The sequence below is a fragment of the Rhinatrema bivittatum genome, chromosome 16 (assembly GCF_901001135.1).
Source record: "Rhinatrema bivittatum chromosome 16, aRhiBiv1.1, whole genome shotgun sequence".
In the NCBI taxonomy this organism is placed as follows: domain Eukaryota; kingdom Metazoa; phylum Chordata; class Amphibia; order Gymnophiona; family Rhinatrematidae; genus Rhinatrema; species Rhinatrema bivittatum.
In genome coordinates, this window is record NC_042630.1 from 36,274,460 (window position 1) to 36,300,747 (window position 26,288).

General features: G+C 47.2%; 1 protein-coding gene across 1 annotated transcript in view; it reads right to left on the minus strand.

The window, feature by feature from the left end:
* PEA15 (proliferation and apoptosis adaptor protein 15) overlaps nucleotides 1–26,288 on the minus strand; it is a 63,968-nt gene that overhangs the window by 20,559 nt on the left and 17,121 nt on the right. The window contains exon 2 of the mRNA XM_029580119.1: nucleotides 1,557–1,730. Within this exon, the coding sequence (XP_029435979.1) occupies nucleotides 1,557–1,728 (172 nt within the window). The 5' untranslated portion in view covers nucleotides 1,729–1,730. The remainder of the gene's footprint in view (nucleotides 1–1,556; nucleotides 1,731–26,288) is intronic.

The window sequence follows — 26,288 nt, forward strand, 5'->3', positions numbered from 1 at the left end:
TTTCTCTCACACACATGACAGACTGGCTCACACACACACACACACACACAGAGTCAGGCAGGCTCCTACTGAGAAACACACGCATGCAGGCAAGCAATGCTCACACACACATACACACACACACAGGCAGACAGGTTCCCATTCTCTCTCACACACACTCACATAAGCAGGCTCCTCTCTCACACACTTATGCAGGCTGGGCCTCTCTTTCTGGCCCTTTCTTCAGTTGCCAGTGACAAGAGATCTGGGGCTTTTCTTGCTCTTCTGCTGCTGCCCCTATGCCCATTGGAGGAAAAAGGCACTCAGCCCATTCAGCTGCTGCACTGTGCCTTGTTTGGGTGGGGGTTGAGTAGGGCAGGAGCTGTGCCGCTGCTTCTCCTCTTTTGCTGGCCCTGCGAGCATATTCAAAGCTGGCGACCTTGACACTTCCTCCATACTGATCTCGTGCATCTCGAAATCAGCGTACGGGACATGTCAACCCCGTGAATTCTGAATACTCTCTCAGGGCCAGCATGCAAAGAAGAGCGGCCGTGGCTGCACGCAGGCTGAGGTGCGTCGTGCGCAGCCCCGTGAGGAATTCTGCCCAGCCACGCAGGCACACACCTGAAAGGGAACACTGCTCCTCTCTCTGCCTCTCCCCTCTGTCTTCCTAAGCCCCTCTCCTCCTGCATCCCCCTCTCTTTCTTTCTGCCCATTCGGATCTGGGGCTCGTTATTTTCATGACAATGTGTGCATACGCATGATGCCAAGAGGCGGTCCACGTCTGGAGTTCCGGCTGACTGTGGGCGGGGGCCTCCCTCCAGTGGCACAGCTGCACACCAGCTGTTGTGCGGGACATTACAGCTGGATCTGCCGCTGGAGCTGAAACAGCAGTATGGTGTGCTGCTGCCCCGCTCTCCTACCCCAGCCTGGTTCCCCGGAGGGTGACCCGTCTTTCTTGCCCCTTCTGGCAGCCCTGGTATTAACAGTAAAATAAAATTACAACAGCTGCTCAACCTTTCTGTCAGTCTCTTCCGTTCTCCTGGATCTCCTTTACCCGCCACTCTCTCTCTGCCTCGCTCATCAGGGAATCATCACACCCTGCACTTCCTCTTACACGTTCCCATCTGAATGTCATTAGGAAACCATCAGGCACAGCCTCCTCTCCTTTCCCTTTCACATCCAGCTCTCATCAGGGATGTATCATGCAGAGTCTCTCTCCTTGCCCCTTCCCATCCAGCTCTCATCAGGGAACCATCATGCAGAGATAGACTTGCCACCTCACTCAGTCAGCTTAATTCCTGTTTTGTTTTTTTTCCTTCCTTGGATGCATGAAGACGTAGCTCCCTGCTTCTCTTAGGGAAATCAGAACTACAACTCCCTGCATGCACTGGGGCCAAACCAAGACTGAATCAATCTCTCCAGTTTGACCTGGCCCACTAGTATTCATCTCCTTCCCATTTGGCTCCCTCAGCCTACTCCTCCCAGCATGCGCCCCCATCTCTTGCACGCTTTTTAATCCAGCCGTCGGCAGAAGGGACGGTCTTCCGCCGGCCCCCACACCCCCTTCTCCCCACCTTTGGCCAGCTTGTCGTGTTTCTCCAGGAAGCCAAACCACTCCTTGCATGTGGTTATTTCGTCGCTCTTCTCGCTGGGGATGTCCTCTTTGCAGGCCGACTTCAGCTGGTCTAGGTCTTCGTTGGTGATGTTCTCGGTCAGCTCCTCCAGCAAGGCGCCGTACTCCGCCATCTCTACCAGGAGAAAGGGAGAACAGCAACATCAGACTAACCGGATAGACACTAGAGATCTTGAAGCCTCACCTAACAGGCCTGCTTTCCAGGCATTCTGCAATGAATATGCATGACATATATTTGCATGTAGTGGGCCTGCAATGTACCGTACATAAGTATGGCAGATGCACATTCCCTGTGGATGAGGCTGGAGGACTGGACTGAGTTCTCCTGTTCTTGATGAGTAGCTCCCAAACCCGGTCCTCAGGTCAGGTTTTCAGGGTATGCAAAATGAATATTCATAAGATATATTTGCATATACTAGGGGTGGCAGACACCCCCCACCCCGGTCTGGCCACCAGATGTTATGGTCCCTGTGTAGAACAGACTATAAAGGAGCCATCCATCCCCTCAGTTCCTCCCACATGGAGGGTCTGGATTGGATGCCTGAACGCTATTTTTAGCCCGGCCATTTTAGAACACCTTGGTTGAACAGTGAGGATGTTTAAGCTTCACACTTCACCCAGAAGGAGTTTCTGTTAGAAGTGACACCTCGTCGTGCACTCCCTGCCAGAGGGGCCTTCTCCTACTCATTTACAGAGAGAGAGAGAGATTTTTACGCCTGATCCCCTTTTGGGGTGAAAGGGCAGACACCAGTGATGGATCCTGCTCGGGCAGAAGATGTATTCAGTTTAACATTTGAGGTATTTTTTTTGGACTTGAACAGTGTGGAGAGGCTTTTGGATGTCTCCTGCCCCCTGGGATGCAGTGCTGAGGCAGCCTGATCCCCTTTGAGTTTGCCCCACGAGATGTCCCCCCCAGAAATAACAAATAAGGAAGGAAGAACAAGATCAGGGGACCCCCAACCGGATCGCCGTGCCATGGGACCAGGACGGGCTGGGTGTCCGAGGACAAGACAAACTAAGTTAGGATTTTGCCGTGAAGTCGGGGACCCATGTGCTAGGATTCCCAGCTGGGTGAGCTTTCACCATGGGAGCTCTGCCTGGAGGTCGAAGTAGAGGACACCTACTTGTACCAACAGCCAGATGTCAATTCACTCTTATGGACAAATGGACTTCATTTTTTCATGTATTTACCACCCAGATCCTGGTCCCATCGCATTTCTCACAGCCTCTCACCTCATGAGATGCACCTACGGTCTACTGGGAGCAGCACAACATCGTCTGGGCCTCGAGCTAGAGCTCCCCCCACAACCATAAAAAGAATCTCCCCCCCCCCACACACACACCCCAGGAATAAGAGTCGAGCGTGGGAGTAAATTGCTAGCCGGAGCAGCCCTTGAAGAGAAACAAATTACTTTGTGTGTCTTTGGGGTGAAGGGTTATATGGGTCTCCAGTTCCTGCAAGCTTGTTTCATGCACATGCACTGGGGATCGCCTGAAAAACCGACAGGTCGCCAGGATACGTGTGGGCAGCCCTGTGCTACAGCAGTAACGTCCCGAGCAGGTCCTGGGAAGTTACTCATCAAAGTGGTCGGGTTTTCAGGGTATCCGCGGGGAAATAGGCCCGAGACCGGTGGAAAGGCTAATAATGCCATGAGGCAAAGGAGCAGTCCAGCCATCACCTGGGTGATTTCATGAGCCTCCTTTGGCTTTTTATTCCTCTTCGACAAAAGCTGCTAGAACAGGAAGAAAAACTGCCTTCAACCAGTCATTGTCCAACAGGTGTATTTTTGAAAGCTGGAGTGGAGTAGAGAGGAGGAAACTAGCCAGATTTCTGCCCGGACAGGAAAAGGAAGTCAGAAACAAAGCTTTGCAGAGCCCTGAAGTTCCTCCCTCTTAGCTCTGATGTATTTTGCTGACCTGTAATACCCTTAACCCCAGGCAAACGCAGCACAAATAATCCCGTTCCTTCCGCTAGAGCTCAATTGCATGGGAACAAGGAGGCAAAGCACATTACAAGGCTAGAGAGGAGCTCTTATGTTTTTGTTAGGTTTCTCAACCAGGAGAGCTGGCCAACAAGCTGAGCTCTATGTCAGAGGGAGGCTGGTAGACTCAGGCCTGGCTTTATCCCATTGCATCAAGGGACTTGTAGTTTCCTGCCGTTATTAGAGAACTTGGAACTACAAGTCCCTAGATGCACTGGGGTAAAACCAGGATCAGTTTAGCCTGTGCCGTATGACGTGGATCTCGTTAGCCAATCCTACTGCCAAACGGCCCGGCTTCTGGAGGGAGACTTTGGGCTAGTCCTAACTTTTTTTTGTCAGACCCCCTTCTGGTGCATTCTGGTAGATGTTGTGGGCCAAAGTCAAATCGGAAGAAGCAGGAACTACAAATCCCACAACACACTGGGGTGTAAGTTAAAAACAAACCAACAAACCAAGACTGGCCTTAAGTTTCGTTCCAGAAACTGGGTTGCTTGGCAGCTCTGAACCATTGTATTAAAAAAGAAAAAACACAAACTTCAAAAGATCACTAAATACAGATGTGATGCATGTTCTTATCTTCTCATGGGAATACAAGAGCCTGGACTCTCAGGCTAAACACCAGGTGGGAAATTCTAGTTGCTACGGTAACGCTGCTCTTATTCAGAAAGTAGAGTTCCCCGTTCTCTGGCAAGGCTACGATTTTTTCAATAAACCATTGATTTTTCTGACTAGTCAAATAGTTTTTATCCTTTCTAGTGAGGCAGAAAAGGGAATTATCTATGCTGTGCTCTGAGCTTACATTGTAACTTTGCCGCCCTCTTGTCCTAGTTCCAGACCGGCCCCTAGGCCCATTGGTGCATTGTCGTGTGGGAAATCTTGGGTTGCCATCTCACCCCAAAGAGGCGGATCCAGTCCCATTGCACAAACTTATATTCCACTTTTCACACTTTTTTCAGTGCTTCAGAACTACAGCTCCCCTGAGTGCCACAGAGAAAAATCTTTGGGGGTGACCTGAGTGAGAGGGCAACCTTTGGGAGATCAGTAATCGGTTTCCAAGCTTGACTTCGGCTTCTCGTGATGGCCAGGGCAGGGATGCTGCGGAGGCAGAGAATGGGGGCTCCCCAGCTGTTGTGCAATAGTGACACCTAATGGTCACCCTCATGGCACACGCACACCAAGTTCTGCAGTGGGGCAGACCTTAGGAAGGTGGGTGGGCGCGAATTGAGGCAACTTCCCCCGGGGCCCAGTGCAGCGGCAGTGGCTCCACCCCTGACATCACTTACGCTTCTGAAGCGTTGACGGGCCAGGAGTTGCGGCGGAAGTGGAGACCCAGAGGTCTTAGCTATAGCAGCGGGCGGAGCTGCCTTCCTCCCCCATCTCACTCTTCAACCCTTGGAGGGGATCCCCATCAGCATATTGGGCCGAGGTCCCGAATTTCCCTGGGGTCAGCCCTCTTCTGGAGGATTGTCACTGCAATGGTTGAACTCAACAGAAAGAGGGCAGGGGTGTGTGTGGGGGGGGGGGGGGGCACATATTCCAAATAGGAGGAAACCCTTCCTCCCCCACCCTCACCATGGTATCTGAGAATGAGGGCTCCTGGAACCACAGTCCCAGTAGGGGCTTGGTTCTGACCGACCTGGAAGCGCAGCAGGAGCAACCTGCCAGGGCAAAGAAAAGAACCAGCCTTAGGCCCGCACCGGCTTTCTCAGATTCACACTCTAGGGCCAAATGTAAACTGCTTGGTCCAAAGTCAAGAAGGGTGGCTTTGGGTTTGTTTGTTTGTTTGTTTGTTTTCTTCAGTTTACAGGATTTCTTGCAGGCCGTGATGCCTCCTTTGAAACCAAGGAAAGACTTCTTGAAAGATGTCATGGGGTGAGCTTCCTTGGGCATCACCTCGAGGCGCGTCCCTGGTCGAGACGGCACAGGCTCAACGCCCGCTCTGGACAATTCCCAAGCCCACTCCGAGGCAGGATAGCAGCATCCATCGCCAGGACTGATACGGGGCCCCAGGAGTCTACGCTTGCGCCGATGAGAAGACCGGAGGCGGTGGGCTGATGTTTGCATCTTGATCATTGCAGCCCCAGGGAAGGAAGCAGTGACGTGCCCCTCCCCCCTCCTCCGGATAAAGCTAGATTGAATCATTTTACCATTCCCCTGATTTGGTTGTTTCCCCTGTAAAAAAAACAAAACATTTCCCTCATTTTGCCAGGGCCTATTCCATTTGGTCTCCAGCTCCCTTGAAGGGGAAGATGCAGACTATCTTGTTGTCTGTTTATGGCTTCTGCCTGCTGGTCTGTTTTCATTCACTCTAGGGCTGGTGAGGGGTGGGGAAGGATATTTCTGTGCTGTTAACAGGAAACTGGAAACTGGAAACAGGAAAGTGGTTGATCCTGGTCAACAGGATAGGAAACGTGGCGCATATAATGCAACAGATTTGTCTCCGTGTCAGGCTTTCACGGGTCGCATTGACCTGCACCTGCATCCTCCGTAGCAAAGGAAGAAGCCGGAGTATCAAGTAGGACTGAGGTCTAGCAGCAGCAGGGCACTGACTGGGCCCGGAAGCCTATAGCTGCCATCAGTGTATTTCTCTTAGGGTCAGGACATGATTATGAGAAAGAGGCCTAACCCCTCCTGTTTATGCCCCGGCGCTGATCACAGCTCAGCACCCGGTGTGAAAAGCAAGGGTGGGAGAATTTGCCATAAAGAAGTATACTGTACTGGAAACAGAGAAATGTCACGCCTAAATCAACGCCGCGTTGATGCCAAACTGCTAGTAAAAACTCACACGGATACAGTTGTCATAGGAGTGCCAAATCCATGGAGTTCTTTCAGGACGCTAAGCACAAATATAGTGGGACGTAGAGAGAGCCACTTCTGAAACCCCCGCACGGATGAAGGTTTGACACAGCCGTGGTTAAGGAGAGGTGAACTCAAACCTATAGAGGAGAGTTGGATAACTGCAGCACTGCCGAATGAGATGGGCTCGCAGGCAGCCCAGAAAAAGGCCGGTAAAGCAGACAAATGCAGATTCCTCGGGGGCAGAACGGGAAACGGTTACACGTCTCATCGCTGGAGCTGATGTGCTGAGGTCAAAAGGCCTACAACACAGGCGACGGGGCCTCACAACCCTCACTAAACATTTTCCCCCCTTGGCACTAATTGGAGGGGTTTGCATTTTCGGAGATCCTCTCCCCTCCTCTTTCATGGGTTAAGCTCACTCAGTAGGTATATAAGTGTGTGCTGAGCATGCTCGGTCAGATTTTCCCCTTTGGATCTTCTGAGCTGGAATTTGTGGAGGGCGGAGTCTGCGTTGGTTTTGGGTGAGACTCCCGGTTTCCCAGCGGAAGATTAGCTGAGAGGTTTTTGGAAGTTTGTTTTTTTTTTGCTCTTTGACCTGTTCCCAACAGATGGCTGTTTTCTCCTGGCTTTCCCAAGTGATTTCTACCTGCGACCACTTACCCGTGGGGGCAGAGACTACCGAGTGAGAGAAGCAAGGTGTTTTTTTCCCCTCTCCTTCTTTTCCAGTGTTCTCGTGATTGTGGAAGAGGAGAGTTTTCCTACCTACCCTCCTCGGGGCAGGAGTACTGGACACTGATTCAGATCTAAGGAAGACATCTTGGATAAGGTGTACCTTGGATAAAGAGCCTGTGGCCTTGGGAGCGATTATCCTTCTGCTTTTGTTTATGATCCTCGCAATGTTGGCTTGGATTCTGTTTTTCAAGATCAATCGAGTAAATTTTGTTTTGTTCTGTTCAACACCACTACTTGGCTCTTCTGCTGTGTTTATTTGGAGCCTTTCCCACTAACTGAACTCTTCAATGAGAGAGACATGGGTGAATTTGAATGACGGTGTTGCGCATTCCCCACCACCGCACTAAGGGCCTCAGAGGTCTATACCTCTTCCCTGCCGGTGAGCTACTCATGTGATGAGATGGCAGAATGAAAGAGAGATCCAGGGCGTTGTTAGCATCCTGGGAACCATGTGGTCCCCTCATTCAGTGTACTCAGCAAAGGGGGGGGGGGGGCCCGCTGGGCACAACAAGGTGGCCCGGCTTATTCAGCGGAAGCTGTGTAAACATTTACAGCATCGACGTACCAAACAAACGCTGGGAGCACCATCCTACAAGAATAAAAGAGAATGAAGAAGTTGTGATCACCAGGGACATTCCTGTTCCAACCGACAGGAAGATCGACGCTAGAAAGCTGGATATGGGGGTGAAGGAGAAAACACAAGAATGGCATTGCTGACAGAGGTGTCCGTACCCAGCGACTGTCCTGTGGATCATTCAGAAAAAGCAAAGATCCTTAAGTACCAAGAGATGCAATCAGAGACCAAGAAAATGTGGCAAAAAGATACAGAAATTGTCCCAATCATATTGGGTACCACTGGCCTGATTAAGAAGGCTTTCCAAGCACATCTTGATATGTTGCCTGTTAAGATTACACCCTGTGAACTCCAGAAGAAGATGCTCTTCGGGACAATGCAAGCTCTAAGAAGGGCATTAGCAGTAAAGCTGAGAGATTGGGATCATCTCCAACATACCCTGGGTTACGAATGAGGTTCAGTCCTGTCGAGATATGCGCAGAACAAACCCATTTGGAGACACTGCTATACACCGTGCCAAATCAAAAGAAGCACCGTAGGAATAGGACATTATAGTCTGTCAAATCCAGAGTGTCACTATAGGATTACCACAATACAGTGTGCCAGATCCAGAGCGTTCCCACAGGAGTACCGCACTATATATTACGCCACATCCATAATTATAACCACAAGAATAATTACTGTAATTCACAACTAGAGAAAACCAAACTGATTGGCCTGTCCTTTTTATTGCTTTTAGCCTTCGCACTGCCAAAGAGGAGTGAGCCTCGTAAGCTCCGACGAGTCCCCGCAGCGAGTACTGCCCCCGATCCTCATCTCCAGACTTGGAGCCGTGGTGGTAGCCCTGCAGACCCAGAGTCTCATTCGTGGACTCTGTAACAGGCGCCCAGGAACGTTGCTGGAAGTGGGAGAGTTTTTCTTTCACAGAGTACTAGCCACGAGCTCTGATCTCTGGTGCAGACATGAAAAATGTGAGGCTGGCTCAGAAAAACGGCCATGGCTGAGAGAGACCCAGACACCTCCAGGAATATGTGTGTGGGAGTGGGGGAGGGGGTGGGGGGTGCCAAGAAAGGAAGGGCCTGTGTCTGGCTGAGACTTTGGCACTCGTTTACCCTCTGTCAGCCCCAGATGCCATCTCTCGGGCCGTTACCATACACACTGGGGCTTCCCAAACCCCACAGCAGGTCAGGTTTTCAGGATAGCCTCAGTGAACAGGCAAGAGATAACGCTGCAGGGTGTTAAAGGCGTGGCCTATTTGGTTAGAGCAATGGGCTGAGAACCAGGGAAACCAGAATTTGCAAAAAAAAAATTTAAAAAAAAACAAACCCATCTCTTTAAAGAGAAGATCCAGTAAACAAGGAAAAGCTAGTGGCAGATGCAGAAGGCCAGCCGGAAATACAGAGTTAATTCATTAACCACAAGCGGATGGTCACTGCAGCAGAGGACAGCGGACTACGGACAAGAAGATGGTTCATGGCCAGCGTAGAAAAGAAAAACATGAAAACAAACAAATGCAGACTCTGCAGAACAGAACTGGAAACGGTTACACATTTCATGGCTAGTTACAACGCGCTGATGTCCGAAGGCCTTGTGCACAGGAAGGCCAGGCCTACCCACTGGAAATTGGAAACACTATAACCACGTTGTACCAGAAAAAGCGCAGGGATCAGCACCCTGAAAGGACTGTGGAGAATGCAGAAGTTGAGATCACCTGGGACATTCCCTTTCCAACTTAGAACAAGCTCGATGCTAGAAAACCGGACACCGTGGTGAAGAAAAACAACGCTGCTCATGGAAGTCTCGGTACTGAGTAACTAGTCAGTACAATAAAGGGAGAAAGAAAAGATCCTCCAGTATCAAATGATGCAATCAGAGGCCAAGAAAATGTGGCAGACAGATACAGATATAGTCCCCCATCGTCTTGGGCTCTACCAGCCTGATTAAAAAGAACATCCTGGTGCACCTTGATACGTTTCCTGTATGTCTTACATCCTAGGAGCTCCAGAAGGAGGCTCTCATTTTTGCATATTGCAGGTATCGAGAAGGGCACCGGCAGTACATGCTCAAGATTGAGATCATTCCCAACATACAAGTGAAGTTCTTTCCTGTCACGGTGCGCAGAAAATCAACCTATTTTGAGACAATAACATGAAAGAAACCCAGGAAACAGATTCAGAAGACAGAAAGATTGTTAAACCTTATGATGACCCCCATCTCCAATCCCACCAGACTATAACAGCAGAAAAAACGCTTTTAGTTTTTGTAGTTATTGGAATATGCAGCTCCCTGCAGCACTAAACTATTGCATTTTCTGTGCAACTTTTCATAGTTTAAAGCTATATGTGTTACAACTGGTGAATGTCCTGCTTTTAACTGATATGAGATGTTTTCGATAACCTATTTGAGCTGGTGGCTACCCCTCCCCCCGCATCAGTCACCACTAATTTCAGGGTAAGCAGATCCCAAAAATTCCTGGCTTGGTTTTGCCCCATTGCATCTCTTGCAATTACAACTTCTCTTGGAAAAAGCAAGAAACTACAAGTCCATACCTGCATTGGGGGCTAAGCCCAGAACTGGATCTCCTGTCAGGATTGATCTGGGCCAGATGGCGCTCCTCCAGCGGCAAAAAGGAGCTAACTGACAATGATGCGAGTGTGCTCTGTGACATTTTATATAATCTGTTTATATTGCTGCACTCCAGGAATTGGCTTCCTGGTGCCAAGGAGATGAAAACCATGAAAGGTAAAACAATAAACACATAATCGTGTGCTAAGCAGGATGAATACTTAGCAAAAGAGAACAAGTCGGAAAGTCGAGAGGGTTTAAAAGAGCCTTTCGGTCTTTTATTCTGTCCAACGGGTAGCAAAAAGGCAGAAAGGTCTGGGAACTGTCTCGCTCCCAGAGAAACGTGGGATTCTCTGTGCTGCTGACACCTTGGATCAGACTGAGGTTAAGAGCTATCCAGAGGAGCTTTCACACTACATCCAAAGATGGGACCTATGTGGTCTTCCAAAGCTCAGGACCACCACCATCATCTGTGGACAAGCCTTGCATTGTCCGAATAGAGAATCCAACCAAAACGAAAGGGAAAACAAAGAATAGCTTGTGGTGTTTTGAGTTTTTGCTGGGCTGGTGTTTGTTCATCTACCGCTAATATATCTGCAAAGAGCCGTTATCAGTTTGATGGGTAAGAAAGCTCTCCCAGGAATATATGTTTATGCATAACTGCACCCACCCAGCCACAACTAAACGCACCTGCAGGGAGGCATAGTTTATCATGCATGTTGAGGAAAGACCTTCCCAAATCCATCTCGCTGACCCCCACAGGCAGTCAGGCTTTCAGGATATCCACGATGAATATGCATGAGATTTATTTGTACATACTGGGTCTCCATTGGTTGCAAATTTATCTCAGGCATATTCATCGTGGATATCCTGAAAGCCTGACTGGCTATGGGGACACCAGAATGGGAAAAGAGAAGTCATTAAGTGGACCAGATATCTCATCTCTTATGACACGAGTCATAAGCCAGACTTGATGTTACCCTAGTGCATCTCTGGCTTTGTTGTTGCTGTTCTTACAGAAACTGGAACTGAAAGCCCATAGATGCAGTGGGGACAAAATCTGAACTGGTTCTGTCTGACCCTGATCACAGTGAGCTAGAAGGGATAGAAATGCCTGGGAATGGTTTCTATTCCCTGCACCATGTGCTGAAATGAGATAGAAGGGATAGAAATGTTTGGGGATGGTATTTATTTTCTGTATCGTGTGATTCTATGAGACAGAAGGAATAAAAAACTGTGGATGGTCTTTATTCCTTGCAGTGTGTGATTCAGAGGAACTGAAACAAATCTCAGTGAACCTGGAAGATGTACTAGGGCAAATTGACAAACTAAAAAGTAGTAAATCACCTGGACCAGATGGTATACATCCCGGAGTCCTGAAAGAACTGAGAAATGAAATTGTGGGCTTGCTATTAGAAATTTTTAAACTATCAATAACATCATGTATGGTACCTGAAGACTGAAAGGTTGACAATGTAACACCAATTTTTAAAAAGGAATCAAAGAGTGATCCAGTAAATTACAGACCAGTGAATCTGACATGTTATGTTCTTATTTGTTGCAGTGAAATAGAAGGGATAGAAATGCCTGGGGATGGTCTTTATTCCCTGCAGTGTGTGATACAGTGAGATAGAAGAGATAGAAACACTTGGGGATGGTCTTTATTCCCTGCAGTGTGTGATACAGTGAGATAGAAGAGATAGAAATGCCTGGGGATGGTCTTTATTCCTTGCAGTGTGTGATACAGTGAGATAGAAGGGATAGAAATACCTGGGGATGGTCATTATTCCCTGCAGTGTGGGATACAGTGAGATAGAAGGGATAGAAATGCCTGGGGATGATCTTTATTTCCTGCAGTGTGTGATACAGTGAGATAGAAGGGATAGAAATGCCTGGGGATGATCTTTATTCCCTGCACTGTGTGATACAGTGAGATAGAAGGGATAGAAATGCCTGGGGATGGTCTTTATTCTCTGCAGTGTGTGATACAGTGAGATAGAAGGGATAGAAATGCCGGGGGATGGTCTTAATTGCCTGCAGGGTGTAATACAGTGAGATAGAAGGGATAGAAACGCCTGGGGATGGTCTTTATTCCCTGCAGTGTGTGACACAGTGAGATAGAAGGGATAGAAATGCCGGGGGATGGTCTTTATTGCCTGCAGGGTTTAATACAGTGAGATAGACGGGATAGAAACGCCTGGGGATGGTCTTTATTCCCTGCAGTGTGTGATACAGTGAGATAGAAGGGATAGAAATGCCTGGGGATGATCTTTATTCCCTGCAGTGTGTGATACAGTGAGATAGAAGGGATAGAAATGCCTGGGGATGATCTTTATTCCCTGCAGTGTGTGATACAGTGAGATAGAAGGGATAGAAACGCCTGGGGATGGTCTTTATTCTCTGCAGTGTGTGATACAGTGAGATACAAGGGATAGAAACACCTGGGGATGGTCTTTATTCCTTGCACCGTGTGATACAGTGAGATAGAAGGGATAGAAATGCCTGGGGTTGCTCTTTATTCCCTGCACCGTGTGATACAGTGAGATAGAAGGGATAGAAATGCCTGGGGATGGTCTTTATTCCCTGCAGTGTGTGATACAGTGAGATAGAAGGGATAGAAACGCCTGGGGATGGTCTTTATTCTCTGCAGTGTGTGATACAGTGAGATACAAGGGATAGAAACACCTGGGGATGGTCTTTATTCCTTGCACCGTGTGATACAGTGAGATAGAAGGGATAGAAATGCCTGGGGATGGTCTTTATTCCCTGCAGTGTGATGCAGTGAGATAGAAGGGATAGAAATGCCTGGGGATGGTCTTTATTCCCTGCAGTGTTTGATACAGTGAGATAGAAGGGATAGAAACACCTGGGGATGGTTTTCATTACCTGCACCGTGTGATACAGTGAGATAGAGGGGATAGAAACGCCTGGGGATGGTCTTTATTCCCTGCAGTGTGTGATACAGTGAGATAGAAATGCCTGGGGATGCTTTATTCCCTGCAGTGTGTGATACAGTGAGATAGAAGGGATAGAAACACCCGGGGATGGTCTCTGATCCCTGCACCATGTGATACAGTGTGATAGAGGGGATAGAAACGCCTGGGGATGGGATTTATTCCCTGCACCGTGTGATACAGTGAGATAGAAAGGATAGAAACGCCTGGGGATGGGCTTTATTCCCTGCACTGTGTGATACAGAAAGCTAGAAGGGATAGAAATATCCGTGGATGGTCTCTATTTCCTGTTCTGTGTGATAACGTGAGACAGAAGGGAGGATTTTAATCTTTCCCTGACGCTGGATCACTTTCGCTGGGCTTTTGATGGGGCATTTTGAAACCTGTTAGCAGAAATCTAGGCAGGGCATCGATCCCTGGTCATTGCTGACTTGCCCTTTTCTGGGTGAGTGAAGACCAGTGTTTTCATCTCTGAAACCTGACAGCGCACGAGACAGAGGATCCCAGCCAAGCGCCTGACAGACATCCATTAAAGCTCCCCCCTCCCCTATACACGCACACCCACCTCTCTCTCTTCCCCCTAGCGCTTGTAAGCCACCGTCCATGTGAGTAAGAGGGAGAGATGCCAATATTGAATCCCCAAAGCTGGTCCTCCTCTCCCATCGCCCCCCCCCCCCCCCCCCCCCACTGCCTTTTCCATTCAGAAAATGGCAGGAACAGGAAGGGCTCGGGATTTTAATTAGCCGCTCTCCCTGTCTAAAAAGAGTAGGTTTGGCCTGTGCAAAGTATCACACACTTACACGCCTCCATCCACTCGCACGCAGACATATGCATGGGACACCTGCACGCCTACATTTTCACAGGCACAGAGCAATACCCGTGTTTTCTAGCTCACACCCACAGAACCACACCTGTAACACACACACACACACACACCCGGCAGAGAAATTACAACGAAATTGAAAACGGGGTCATACCAGGTCTGGACTGGAACGTCAAGAGCCGACCTGGGGTCAGGCGGCAGCCCTACTCTAGGGTTGTCACCTCATCCCGGGTCCAAGCGAGCAGGACTGATCCAATCCTGGGGTTTTTTTTTAGCCCCCAACCAATTCATGGATTTGTCATTCCGAAGCTCCCACTGAGTTCCTTCAAAGCTGGAACTACGAATCCCTGGATGCAATGGGACAAAACCAGGAGTGGATCAACCTTTGGCAGGAGAAGAGCCAGCTGGTGGACCCTTTTCTGTCTCCAAGCTTTGAGCTCCCGCGGAGAGAGTGCCTGGCAGAGCGAATAACAGTTCCCAGAGTCCTGAATGAAATGTGTAAATTGGCAGGCCCCGGAGGTGAGGAAGGAAGGAAGGCAGGAAGGAGGAGGGCAGAGGGAGGCCTCCAGGGACAGACAGCGAAACAGGCTGTACTCCCGCTTCTGTGTGCAAAAGAATCACCATGGAAACTGCAGGAGATGTAGTCACACTCACTTTTCTTATCTTTTTTTTTTTTTTTGCACAAGAATCTAAAGCAAGGTGATGGCACCACAGGCAATCTCCCTCTTTTATTTGGCAAGGGGTGGGGGAGGGGGTGCATCGTGCCTGGCACATCCAGAGATCATCTGGGTGAGTTTAATCGTCTCCAGCCACCCTGGCCCACAGTGGGTCACCGCACAGCTCCGCGTCACCCGAGCCAGCCGGAGCCACTCCTGGTTGTGCCGCACTGCCTGCACGGGATTGTAGCTCCGATTTCACCGCCAATGCATGCGCTGGAGGTAAAGATAGGCTGGGGGGAATCCGCCCTTTTTTTTTATATGAAGCCACGACGCAGTCTCCCTCCACCCAAAGGAACGGTAAAAGTGCGCAGCAAGGAAGCTGAGTAAATGCCAGTAATTGTGAACAAGGATGGCAGGGTGGGGTGAGAGTATGGGAACAACCTAAGTATGGGGACCTCACCCAACTCTACCCAACGGGGCCGATGCAGTCCTGGTTTTATTCTGTGACATTACCTGATCTTCCTAAGAAAAACAGGAGCGACATCTCCCAAGCATGCAACAGGGGTGAAACTGGGTTGACCTGCAGGAGGTTGACAGCCCTAGGTCCAGTTCTAGAAGCTTTTTGCCCTCAGCCACGCACACCGTCATCACACATCTATTTAAATCGGGGATGTTGCTGTACTGATTGACATCGAAACCCGGGCTTGAGATTGATAGACGTAAAGCCCGAATACGGCACATACAGCTGAAGAGTGGGTCTTCCTCGGAGCTCATGCAGGCATCCCGCCGATACATCTGAGGTCCCTTTAGTACTCTAGGGTGCATTCCATCCTGCCTCACGGCTTTGTCCGCTTTCGGTTTTCTGGCTCCACGCAAAGAGTCTCTTCCGTGAATGGGCATTATGTCCACCCCACTCCCATAAGTACCCCTGCCAATAACCAGCGGCCCTTCTCCAAACTATTCTTCAGTGAATACTGAATGGAAGCATTTGTTTAGCATTTCTGCTTTTCCTCATCTACGGATTAAAAATTGGATAAGAGGTAGAAGACAAGAGCGTAGTGGTCCAGGGAATTTGCTCTGAGAAAGAAAGGTGGGTTATGGAGTGCCTCGGGGATTGATCCTGGGCCGGTTACGTTCAGTTATCTTTGAAAGTGATAGTAGGACAGGGTTAGAAGGAAAAATGTGGATGACATGAAGATCTGCAGCAGAGTGAGGGAGCAGACAGAATGCAAAGTGACCTAAGACAGGCGAGAGTCCTAGACTTCAGGAAAACTAACTTTATTAAGAGCACCTCGAGGAGTCGTTAGCTGGCTGGGGAAAATCTAGGGGAAGCAGAAGGGGAATGGGCAAAACTAAAAGGAGATATCATAAGATCAAATAACTTGTTTGTTAGGAAACTAAATAAAGGAAAGAGGAAAATGAGGCTGCTATGTTTTTCTAAAGAAGTAGCTGAAAAGGTGAGGGAGGAAAGGTTAGTATTCATAAACTACAAGAGATCGCAGATAGAGAAAGACAGGAGACAAGATCTGGAAAAGCTAAGAGGAGTTGGGAAAGCAGTCAGGAATGCGAAAAGTCAAATAGAAGAAAAAATAGCAAATATAGTAAAACAAGGAGGCAAGACTCATTTTTAGATCTGTTAGTGATAGAAGGAAGTGCAAAAGTGGCATTGTGAGATTCAGAGATGAGGGGAGGAATATGTAGAGTCTGATGAGGAAAAACCAAAATTGCTCAACAAGTATTTTTGTTCGGTGTTCACTGTGGAAGGGCCTGGAGCAGGACCACATAAAATGAACACAAATAAGATTGGAAGTGAGGTAAACCTCAATCGATTTTCAGAAGTGTATTCGTGAGGAGCTAACTAAACTTAAAGTAGATAAGGCGATGGGGCTGGATGGGATACATCCGAGGGTACTGAGGGAACTTAGAGATGTCCTGGCGGCTCCGCTGGTGACCTTTCCAATGCTTCCTTACGAGTCTGGAGTAGTTCTGGAGGACTGGAAAAGGGCGGATGTGGTTCCTATTCATAAAAATGGAAGTAAGGAGGAGGCTGGGAACTACAGACCAGTGAGTCTGACTTCTGTGGTGAGCAAACTAATAGACTTGCTGCTAACACAGAGGATGGTGCAGTTTCTGGAATCCAATGGATTGCAAGATCCGAGGCAGCAAAGTGTTACCAGAGATAAATCTTGTCAGACCAATCTGATCAATTTCTTTGATCGGGTGACCAGAGAGTTGGATCAGGGGAGAGCGCTAGATGTAATGTACTTGGATTTCAGCAGGGCCTTTGACACGGTTCTGTAAGAAGACTTATAAATAAATTGTGCGGCCTTGGTATGGGGCCTAGAGTGACTGAGTGACTGAGTGGGAGGTGACAGAGGGTAGTGGTAAATGGAGATTTCTCTGAGGCGGGGGTTGTTACTAGTGGTGCCTCAGGGATCAGTCTTTGGACAGATTCTTTTCAATATTTTTGTGAGCGACATAGCAGAAGAATTGTCAGGAAAGGTTTGTCTTTTTGCCAATAATACCAAAATCTGTATCAGGGTGAACAGCCAGGAAGGTGTAGAAAACATGAGAAGGGGATCTAGCAAAGCTCGCGAAATGGTCTAAAGTCTGGCAGCTAAGATTTAATGCTAGAAAATGCAGATATGCCCTTAGGATGCTAAAACCCAAGGGAGAAGTACAGTTTAGAGGGTGAAATTCTTTTAAGCATGAAAGAAGAATGAGATCTGGGGGTGATCTGATGTTTTTACAGTGGCCAAGCAGTTGGATAAAGTGACAATAAAAGCCAGAAAAATGCTTGGCTGCACAGGGAGAGGAACGGTCAGCAGATAAAGGGAGCTGATACTGCCTCTGTATGGGTCCCTGGTGAGACCTCACTGGGAATACTGTGCACAATTCTGGAGATCGCACCTTCAAAAGGATATAAACAGGATGGAGTCGGGGCAGAGGGAGGCTACTAAAATGGTCAGTGGTCTTCAATCTAAAGCATAGGGGGATAGACTTAAAGATCTAAATATGTATACTCTAGAGGAAAGACAAGATAGGGGAGATATAATAGAGACATTCAAATATCTGAAAGGTTTCCATGCACAGGAGGTGAGGCTCTTTCAATGGGAAGGAGACTCTAGAACAAGGGGTCATGAGATGAGGGTGAAAGGGGGTAGTCTCAGGAGTAATCTTAGAAAATATTTCTTTAAAGAGAGAGTGGTGGATGCATGGAACGGCTTCTCAGCAGAGGTGCTAGAGACAAGGACCGAATCTGAATTCAAGAAAGCCTGGGATAAACACAGGAGATCTCTGTGATGGGAGTGGTGGGAATTATAAAGTTAAATTCATTGGTCGGATGGGTAGACTAAATAGTCTATTCAGTCTTTTTCTGCCATCACGTTTCTCTGTTTCTATGGTTAAATACTTGGCAAATAAGATTCAGTGCAAAAAAGTGAAGTCTTGCACTTAGGAGTGGAAGGGTGGTATTGCGATGGGGTGGTGAAGCTGATGTGCCCCAACCAGGAGAGGGACCCCGGGACGATAGCGTCTGATGATCTGAAGGTGCACTTCAGAGAAAGGCAATCACAATGGCGCAGACACAATGGGGGTCTGTGCCAAAAGCCATGAGAGGAAAAACAGTGGGGATATGATACAGACTTTGAAATATCGGAAAGGTATTAATAATGCACAGGAAATAAATCTTGAACAATGGGAAGAAAGCTATAGAACTAGGGACTGAGTTATGAAGCTTCGGGGGGGTATTGACTGAGAGCCAACATCAGGAAATATTTTTTTCACGGAAAGGGTGGTGGATGTCTGCAATGCTCTCCTGGAGGAAGATAAAAGATATATCAAATGCTCTTTATAAAAGATATATCTTTTATATATCTTTTATATAAAAGATATATCTTTATAAAAGATATATATAAAAGATATATCAAATGCTCTCCTGGAGGATATATCAAATGCTCTTTATAAAAGATATATCTTTTATATATCTTTTATATAAAAGATATATCTTTATAAAAGATATATATAAAAGATATATCAAATGCTCTCCTGGAGGAAGATAAAAGATATATCAAAATGTAAACCGAATTGATCAGTAATTCTGTTACTGGAAAGTCGGTATAGAAAAGTTCTAAATAAATAAATAAATAAATAAAAGCGTTGACAGAATTAAAAAAAAAAAGGCACGGGACCAACAGAACATTGCACCTGAGATATAAAGGTCCTTATCAACATATCTAATGTGTGGATGAGCAGCGTGCCAGAATATTTTTGAATGTGTACCATGAGAGGAATCTTTATTTTTTAGTTTTTGCATCCTGCACGTCAAGAATACAGCATGGACAGCTGAAGAGCAGCTCTTCATCAGAGCCCCGTGCAGGCTTCACACAGATATGGCTGCCCTATGAGGAAAGGCTAAGGAAGTTAGGGCTGTTCAGTTTGGAGAAGAGATGACTGAGGGGGGATATGATAGAAGTCTACAAAATCATAAAAGGACTTGAACAAGTTAATGTAAATTGGTTATTTACTCTCTCAGATAATAGACGGACCAGGGGGCACTCCATGAAGTTAGCAGGAAGCTCATTTAAAACAAATCAAAGAAAATTCTTTTTCACTCAGCAGATAGTTAAGCCCTGTAATTCATGGCCAGAGGATGTGATTACAGCAGTTAGTGTAACTGGGTTTAAAAAAAGGTTTGGACACGTTCCTAGAGGATAAATCCATAAACTGCTATGAGAGTAATTAATAAGCAATAGTAGCTTGAGATTTATTTAATGTTTGGGTACTTGCCAGGTACTTGTGACTTGGATTGGCCACTGTTGGAAACAGGATGCTGGGCTTGATGGGCCCTTGGTCTGACCCAGTATGGCATTTCTTAAGTTCTTATGTAAAGCATAAATACAGCACAGACAGCTGAAGAACAGCTCTTCATCAGAGCTCTGTGCAGGTGTTACACGGATACGCGTAAAGCGTGTATACAGCACGGACAGCTGAAGAGTGGCTTTTTATCAAAGCCTTGTGCAGGTGTCGCAAGGATATGTGTAAAGCGTGAATACAGCACAAACAGCTGAAGAGCAAACAGAAAAAGTTCTTTTTTTAAAACAGGGAGGTACCATAATACATTAACTTATTATTTTAAAAAGTACAATATTATAAAAAGAAAATATAAATTGGGGTAAAAAAATGAGAAAAGAGACTCAGGAATAAGAGCCAACATTAAGCACCTGGCACTGTAGCTTTAAATCCCTCTCTATAAGTTTTAAACTTGCTATTATTTTGGCTGCCTAGATATTTCTAAACAATTTAATTAACTCCCTTTGTCTCTCCCTTCACCCTGGCTTTTTCATTTTATTCAATAATAATTTGACATTCCATGTTTAATCTTTCAGTTACTTTAAGCCTCAATTTATTTCTCTTTTAAACAATAGTTCCTCTTACTTCCGTGACCTGCAGCTCTCAGCCTCTTCCAGCTCAGCTGCACAAATTACAAATTCAATTTTTTAAGTCCACAAGCCATTCAAGGATTTTCTTTTTAATTTTATGACTCTCTTTCCTCACCTGCTGCTGATTCCCAGTCATTTGAATGTAAGCCTTTCGGGCTTTAGCACTTAACATTTCTAACCCTCGAGAAGCCAAAAATGAATATTTTACCATTCTGGCCAACCAAGAAATAAATGAAATATTGAGATCTGGACCCTAGCACTAGCAGTATAGAAACATAAAAATATGAAGGCAGAAAAAGACCCTACAGCCTATCTAGTCTGCCAGGCCACACCACTGCTCAGTCCCTAAATCCCTACCACTCCCTCAAAGACTTAAGAACATAAGAACGTGCCATACTGGGTCAGACCAAGGGTCCATCAATCCCAGCTTCCTGTTTCCAACAGTGGCCAATCCAGGCCATAAGAACCTGGCATAACTTTAAAAATCTACCCCTGAATGTGTCCATGACTGGAAGGGTTGAAGGATAGCCTTCCATTGAAAGCGGTTTATGAAAAGAGCTGACTTTGAAAGGAGACCGGTGTTAAGGGGTGGGGAGGGGGAGGAGCTAGAAACCTGTCAACGTCAGCTGGTGAGATCCTGACCCTGTGTCCTGTGGAATTCAGGTGGAAGGACAAAACTGTCAAATGTTGAGAATATAAGGGGAAAAAATATATACATTCACTTATCTGAGTAGAAAGAGTCATGTCGGGCTGATTGAGATATCCTTTGCCTAATCAATGATCAGCAGCAGGTATTATGATGGACGTGCCCATTTTAACACAGCCTTCGGCAAAATATAATACACACAAGTGTCATAGAAACATAACAAGAGCTAAGTGATAGACCTTGGGGATGGTTTTACTTCCATGCACTGTGTGATACCGTGAGCTGGAAGGGATAGAAATGCCTGGGGATGATCTTTATTCCCTGCAGGGTGTGATACAGTGAGATAGAAGGGATAGAAATGCCTGGGGGTGGTCTTTATTCCCTGCACCATGTGATACAGTGAGATAGGGATAGAAATGCCTGGGGATGGTCTTTATTCCCTGTAGTGTGTGATACAGTGAGATGGAAGGGATAGAAATGCCTGGGGATGATCTTTATTCCCTGCACCATGTGATACAGTGAGATAGAAGGGATAGAAATGCCTGGGGATGGTCTTTATTCCCTGCAGTGTGTGATACAGTGAGCTTGAAGGGATAGAAATGCCTGGGGATGGTCTTTATTCCCTGCAGTGTGGGATACAGTGAGATAGAAGGGATAGAAATGCCTGGGGATGGTCTTTATTCCCTGCAAGGTGTGATACAGTGAGATAGAAGGAATAGAAACTAATGGGGATGGTCTTTATTCCCTGCAGTGTGTGATACAGTGAGATAGAAGGGATAGAAATGCCTGGGGATGGTCTTTATTCCCTGCAGTGTGTGATACAGTGAGATAGAAGGGATAGAAATGCCTGGGGATGGTCTTTATTCCCTGCAGTGTGTGATACAGTGAGATAGAAGGGATAGAAATGCCTGGGGATGGTATTTATTCCCTGCAGTGTGTGATACAGTGAGATAGAGGGGATAGAAACTCCTGGGGATGGTCTTTATTCCCTGCAGTGTGTGATACAGTGAGCTGGAAGGGATAGAAATGCCTGGGGATGGTCTTTATTCCCTGCAGTGTGTGATACAGTGAGCTGGAAGGGATAGAAATGCCTGGGGATGGTCTTTATTCCCTGCACCGTGTGATACAGTGAGATAGAAGGGACAGAGATGCGTTGGGGTGGTTTCTATTCCCTGCACCGTGTGATACAGTGAGATAGAAGGGACAGAGATGCGTTGGGGTGGTTTCTATTTCCTGCACCGTGTGATACAGTGAGATAGAAGGGACAGAGATGCGTTGGGGTGGTTTCTATTCCCTGCACCGTGTGATACAGTGAGATAGAAGGGACAGAGATGCGTTGGGGTGGTTTCTATTCCCTGCACCGTGTGATACAGTGAGATAGAAGGGACAGAGATGCGTTGGGATGGTTTCTATTTCCTGCACCGTGTGATACAGTGAGATTGAAGAGCTAATGAGCACTAAGCATGGTGCTTAGTCCCCAGCTAAAGCGCCTTGCATGGCCAGTCTCCTCTCTCACAGATGATGTAGCTTTCTGTTTACACAGTCAGTGGTTTTGGTGACTTGGGTGCTCCTGCATTTCCTGTTTGTTTTGCTCCTATTGTCAAGGGCTGAGAGTGGTTTAGATTTCTCGCAGAGCAGACTAACCGGAGGCAGCCAGCAAAGCTGGGTGTCGCTTTATTTTTGGACAGGGCAGCAGCCTCTTAACCAGATCCAGGCCAGACCTGGGGAGGAGAGGAAGCTGCTGACATGAAAGTCCCGGAAAACATCACAGAAACGCAGGCTCCCTTTTTGTCAATTTTGTTTCCTTTTTTTTGTTGATTCTTCTCTTCCATCCCCCTATTCCCCTCCCCCCCACCCCCCCACACACACACACAATAAATCACATGGCTCTCACTTCTTCCTCCTTCCCACCAGGTTTCTCACCAAGTCTCTTTTTCAGCTCTGTCTGTCTGTTCAGAATAAAAGCGCTGTTCTGGAGAAAACTAGATTCTGTGAGCTTGTATTAGAGAAATGTACAAATTATCCAGGGGGGGGGTCACTCACTGGTCAGGAGCCCTGGGAAATGTCAGCTGTCGGAAGGGACTCGTGCGGCCCTGAAAGTTCCCGTACAAACACCCTTTGAATAATTCGTAGGTTGCTCAGCCAAGACAGAGCTGGACAGGGGAGATTATCCAGCTCATCCCCTGCCTCCTGCTGGGATCAGGCAGGCCTAGCCCATCCCGGACAGGTGTGTGTCTGAGCCCTCCCCTTCCCTTTGATTGCTCCTAATTTGTTTTCCAGCAGTTTTGGACCCATGTCAGCACACACAGGGTGCACGCTACGCTAGGGTAGCCTTTTGTCCTCTTGTTTCTGCTACTCTGCTATCCTCTGATGCGAAACAGGGCACCTTTATGGCCTCTGTTCTTTTGAGACACCTGACCTGTCATCCCACGACTGAACCTTATATTGCTGGGCTTCATTGGTTAATATATGTATTATTAATCAATGCCATAATTGTACTGGATGGTCCTGTGATTGCTAATAAAGGTCCTATTTGTCCTGTTTTCCAATAACAGTCCAGAACTGAAAGCTAGTGGCACAGGGTCCTATACAAAAACAAAGTCATGGTGAACAGCAGTATTTGGCATGGCTGTGTCATTTTACCCAGCTTGTTCTGACACTGAAGTAACTGAAAGCACGGCTAATTTTTTGAGTTTATGTGGCTGTCAGGACCTGTTGTTTTGCTGTGACTGGAGGTGCTCTTTGCCCCCCCCCCCCCCCCCCCAAACAGCTGCCTCCATGTGCTAATGCACGGTTTGTACAGAGGGTGACATCGAACTTTAATTCAGAATTCCCTAGTGAAAGACCTCCTCCAACTGAGAAAGGAACATGATTTCACATCACAAAACAGAAAGGGTGAACGTTACACATTCTGTACCCCGGGCCGCTGGGATACTGATATCAGAAGCCAAGGCAAGGAGGGCTCTACATCAGCACATTTTAAACACTTGGAGTGCAGCTCTATTGTCTTTGACCCTTTTTTTTCCCCCCCCCCAAATACTTGTCTCCTCGGGATGACAAAGCTACTGCCACTGAACTCTGCAAAGGGACACCTGCTCCTTGTGACCTTGGGCAGGTCACTTCACCCTCCATTGCCTCAGGTGCAGACTCAGATTGTGAGGCCTCTGGGGCCAGGGAAATACCTTACAGTACCTGAATGTAATCCCCTCTGAAGTGCCAAAAAAAGTGGAATATCAATAAATAAATACAATACAATACCTTGTGGTGGCCAGTTGTCCGGCTCAGCTTTAACACTAACACAAGCTGTTCAGAGAAATCAGAGCGATTTTCTAAATTTTTATGCAAGAGCCAAAAATTAAAAAAAATACTCAAGTAACAAGATACCGACAAATCTAATGACCGCTCTCTCAGCAAAGGGCCCACACCAAGCGCGGCGCCCCAGCTCGCCACCTCACAGAGCCAGGAGGCCGACAGAGGTAACGGCATGCCAAGAATCCGGCAGCGCGGAACGCGTCACACGAAAGACCAGCGGCGTCGGGAGCGTTTCGGCAAACCCCCCCCCCAATATCCTTCGAGAACAGGAAGCTCACCGGCTCCCGCATACTCTCAACATCGCGCAGCAATGGTTCGCCCGCGCTTTTTTTTTTTTTTGTCGCGGCGATGCGACCACCGCCACTTGGAGAAAACGAGAGAGGAACGGACTAGAAGGGGACGGCACGAAAGCAAGAGCTCCAGATCTGCATTGCTTATTTCAGAAGAATGCGAAACCAAGTACTTTCACTTCCCAGGGAGCAAGCAAAGTTCTTAACGATGCCACGGAAGGACAGAAATATCACCTCCGGGCGCTCCTAGAATTGCGAGAAAGCGTTTTACTTTTTGGTGGTCTTTTATTGATGAAGTTATTAGGAAGCAGCACTAAATTTAGTTTAAAAAAAAAACAAATCGCTATTTACTAAGTGCAACTGTTCTCTAGTCTTGAGATACCTCGATGGCCGCCCTGCTGTATGCTGAGAGAAAACCCAGGAGGAGTGGTGGACATCGGCTGTGTATATCTGCGGGGGCAGATACAAAAGGAGGTAACTCGTACTCACCTTTCTCCTCCTCACAGCCCCACAAAATAATCTAATAATTATTTTACACCTTCGGTCTCCCAAATTTTCTCCCCCATCTTCACCCAGTCTCTCCTCCTTCTCCCTCATCCACATCTCCCTCCTCCTTAGCTCTCTGCTTACATTAGACCCTGTGCTCTGGTTTCCTATTCCAGCACCATGTCTGGGACCCACAGGAAGTGGGTGAATTAGAGGTAATTCAGCAAGAGACTCAGGACTTGAGCGGCCTGAGGATTCAACACCGTTGTTTGTCTTGAAAATATTTCACTTTGTGACCCTTTATGTGCTGTACTACAAAGGATAGAGAGATGGAAGGGGTAGGACTTGGGGGGGGAGGGAACAGAAAAATTTAGAAAAGTACCATTTGATTTAAATGCAAAATATGGTACAGCGACAGTCTACATTTCAGCAGATATACATATAGATTCTTCAAAATTTCAGCTCGCTTGCTTCTTGGCTGTGTTACCACCTCTCCATTCAGGGTCTCCATCCTTTTATTCTGCTCCAGTACATGTACTTTATTTTTTTGGAAGGAGAGGTGTACACAGTTTATCATAGTCGCAATGCCTCTTTCTGAAAGTCTATGCCTCACCCGTCTGTGCCGTATTCATTCTTTATATGTATTAGTGTGATAACCTGCATGGGGCTCTAGTGAAGATCCGCTCCAGCTGTCCATATTGTATTCATGCTCTACATGTGTCCGTGTGATGTCTGCGTAGGGGTCTGATGAAGATTTGCTCTTCAGCCGTCTGTGCTGTATTTATGCTTGACGTATCAGTGTGATGCTTGCAGAGGACTATAGTGAAGATCTGCTCTTCAGCCATCTGTGCTGTATTCACACTTTATGTGTCTCAGTGTGACACTTGCACAGGAGCTCTTCATCTGCTTGTGTCATATTCTTGCTTTACGTCTATCAACATGAGGCCTGTGTGGGGCTCTGATTACAATCAGTACAGCAGCTCTTGGAGATACTTCGATTCCTAATGACAGGCGTGACTCAGTTGAAAGCGCTTTCAAAATCTCTAAACATTTAAGATCTCTTTGGAAAGAGAACTGCACTCATAACAAAATAAAGGTGGATCTTAAATGATTTTGGATCCTGGCCAAATGAGTCATCCCAAATGTGGGCTCATGTAGTATGGCTGCACTGAGTTGTCTTTAATGTGGGTTTCCAGCATATGCTGCCGGGAATCGCAGAGCATCACCTCCTTTCCCAGGTCTGTAAATGCACTCTCACCGTGCACTGGGAGAGATTCAGACTCTTGCTTGACCGGCTCTCAGCACAGACTGATCCAGTCCTAGTTCTGCTTCATCTCATGGAGGGGAATGCAAGCCTGCTTTCTTTAGGTAACTCAATAGGAAGCTTAGAACTACATCTCCAAGCATGCA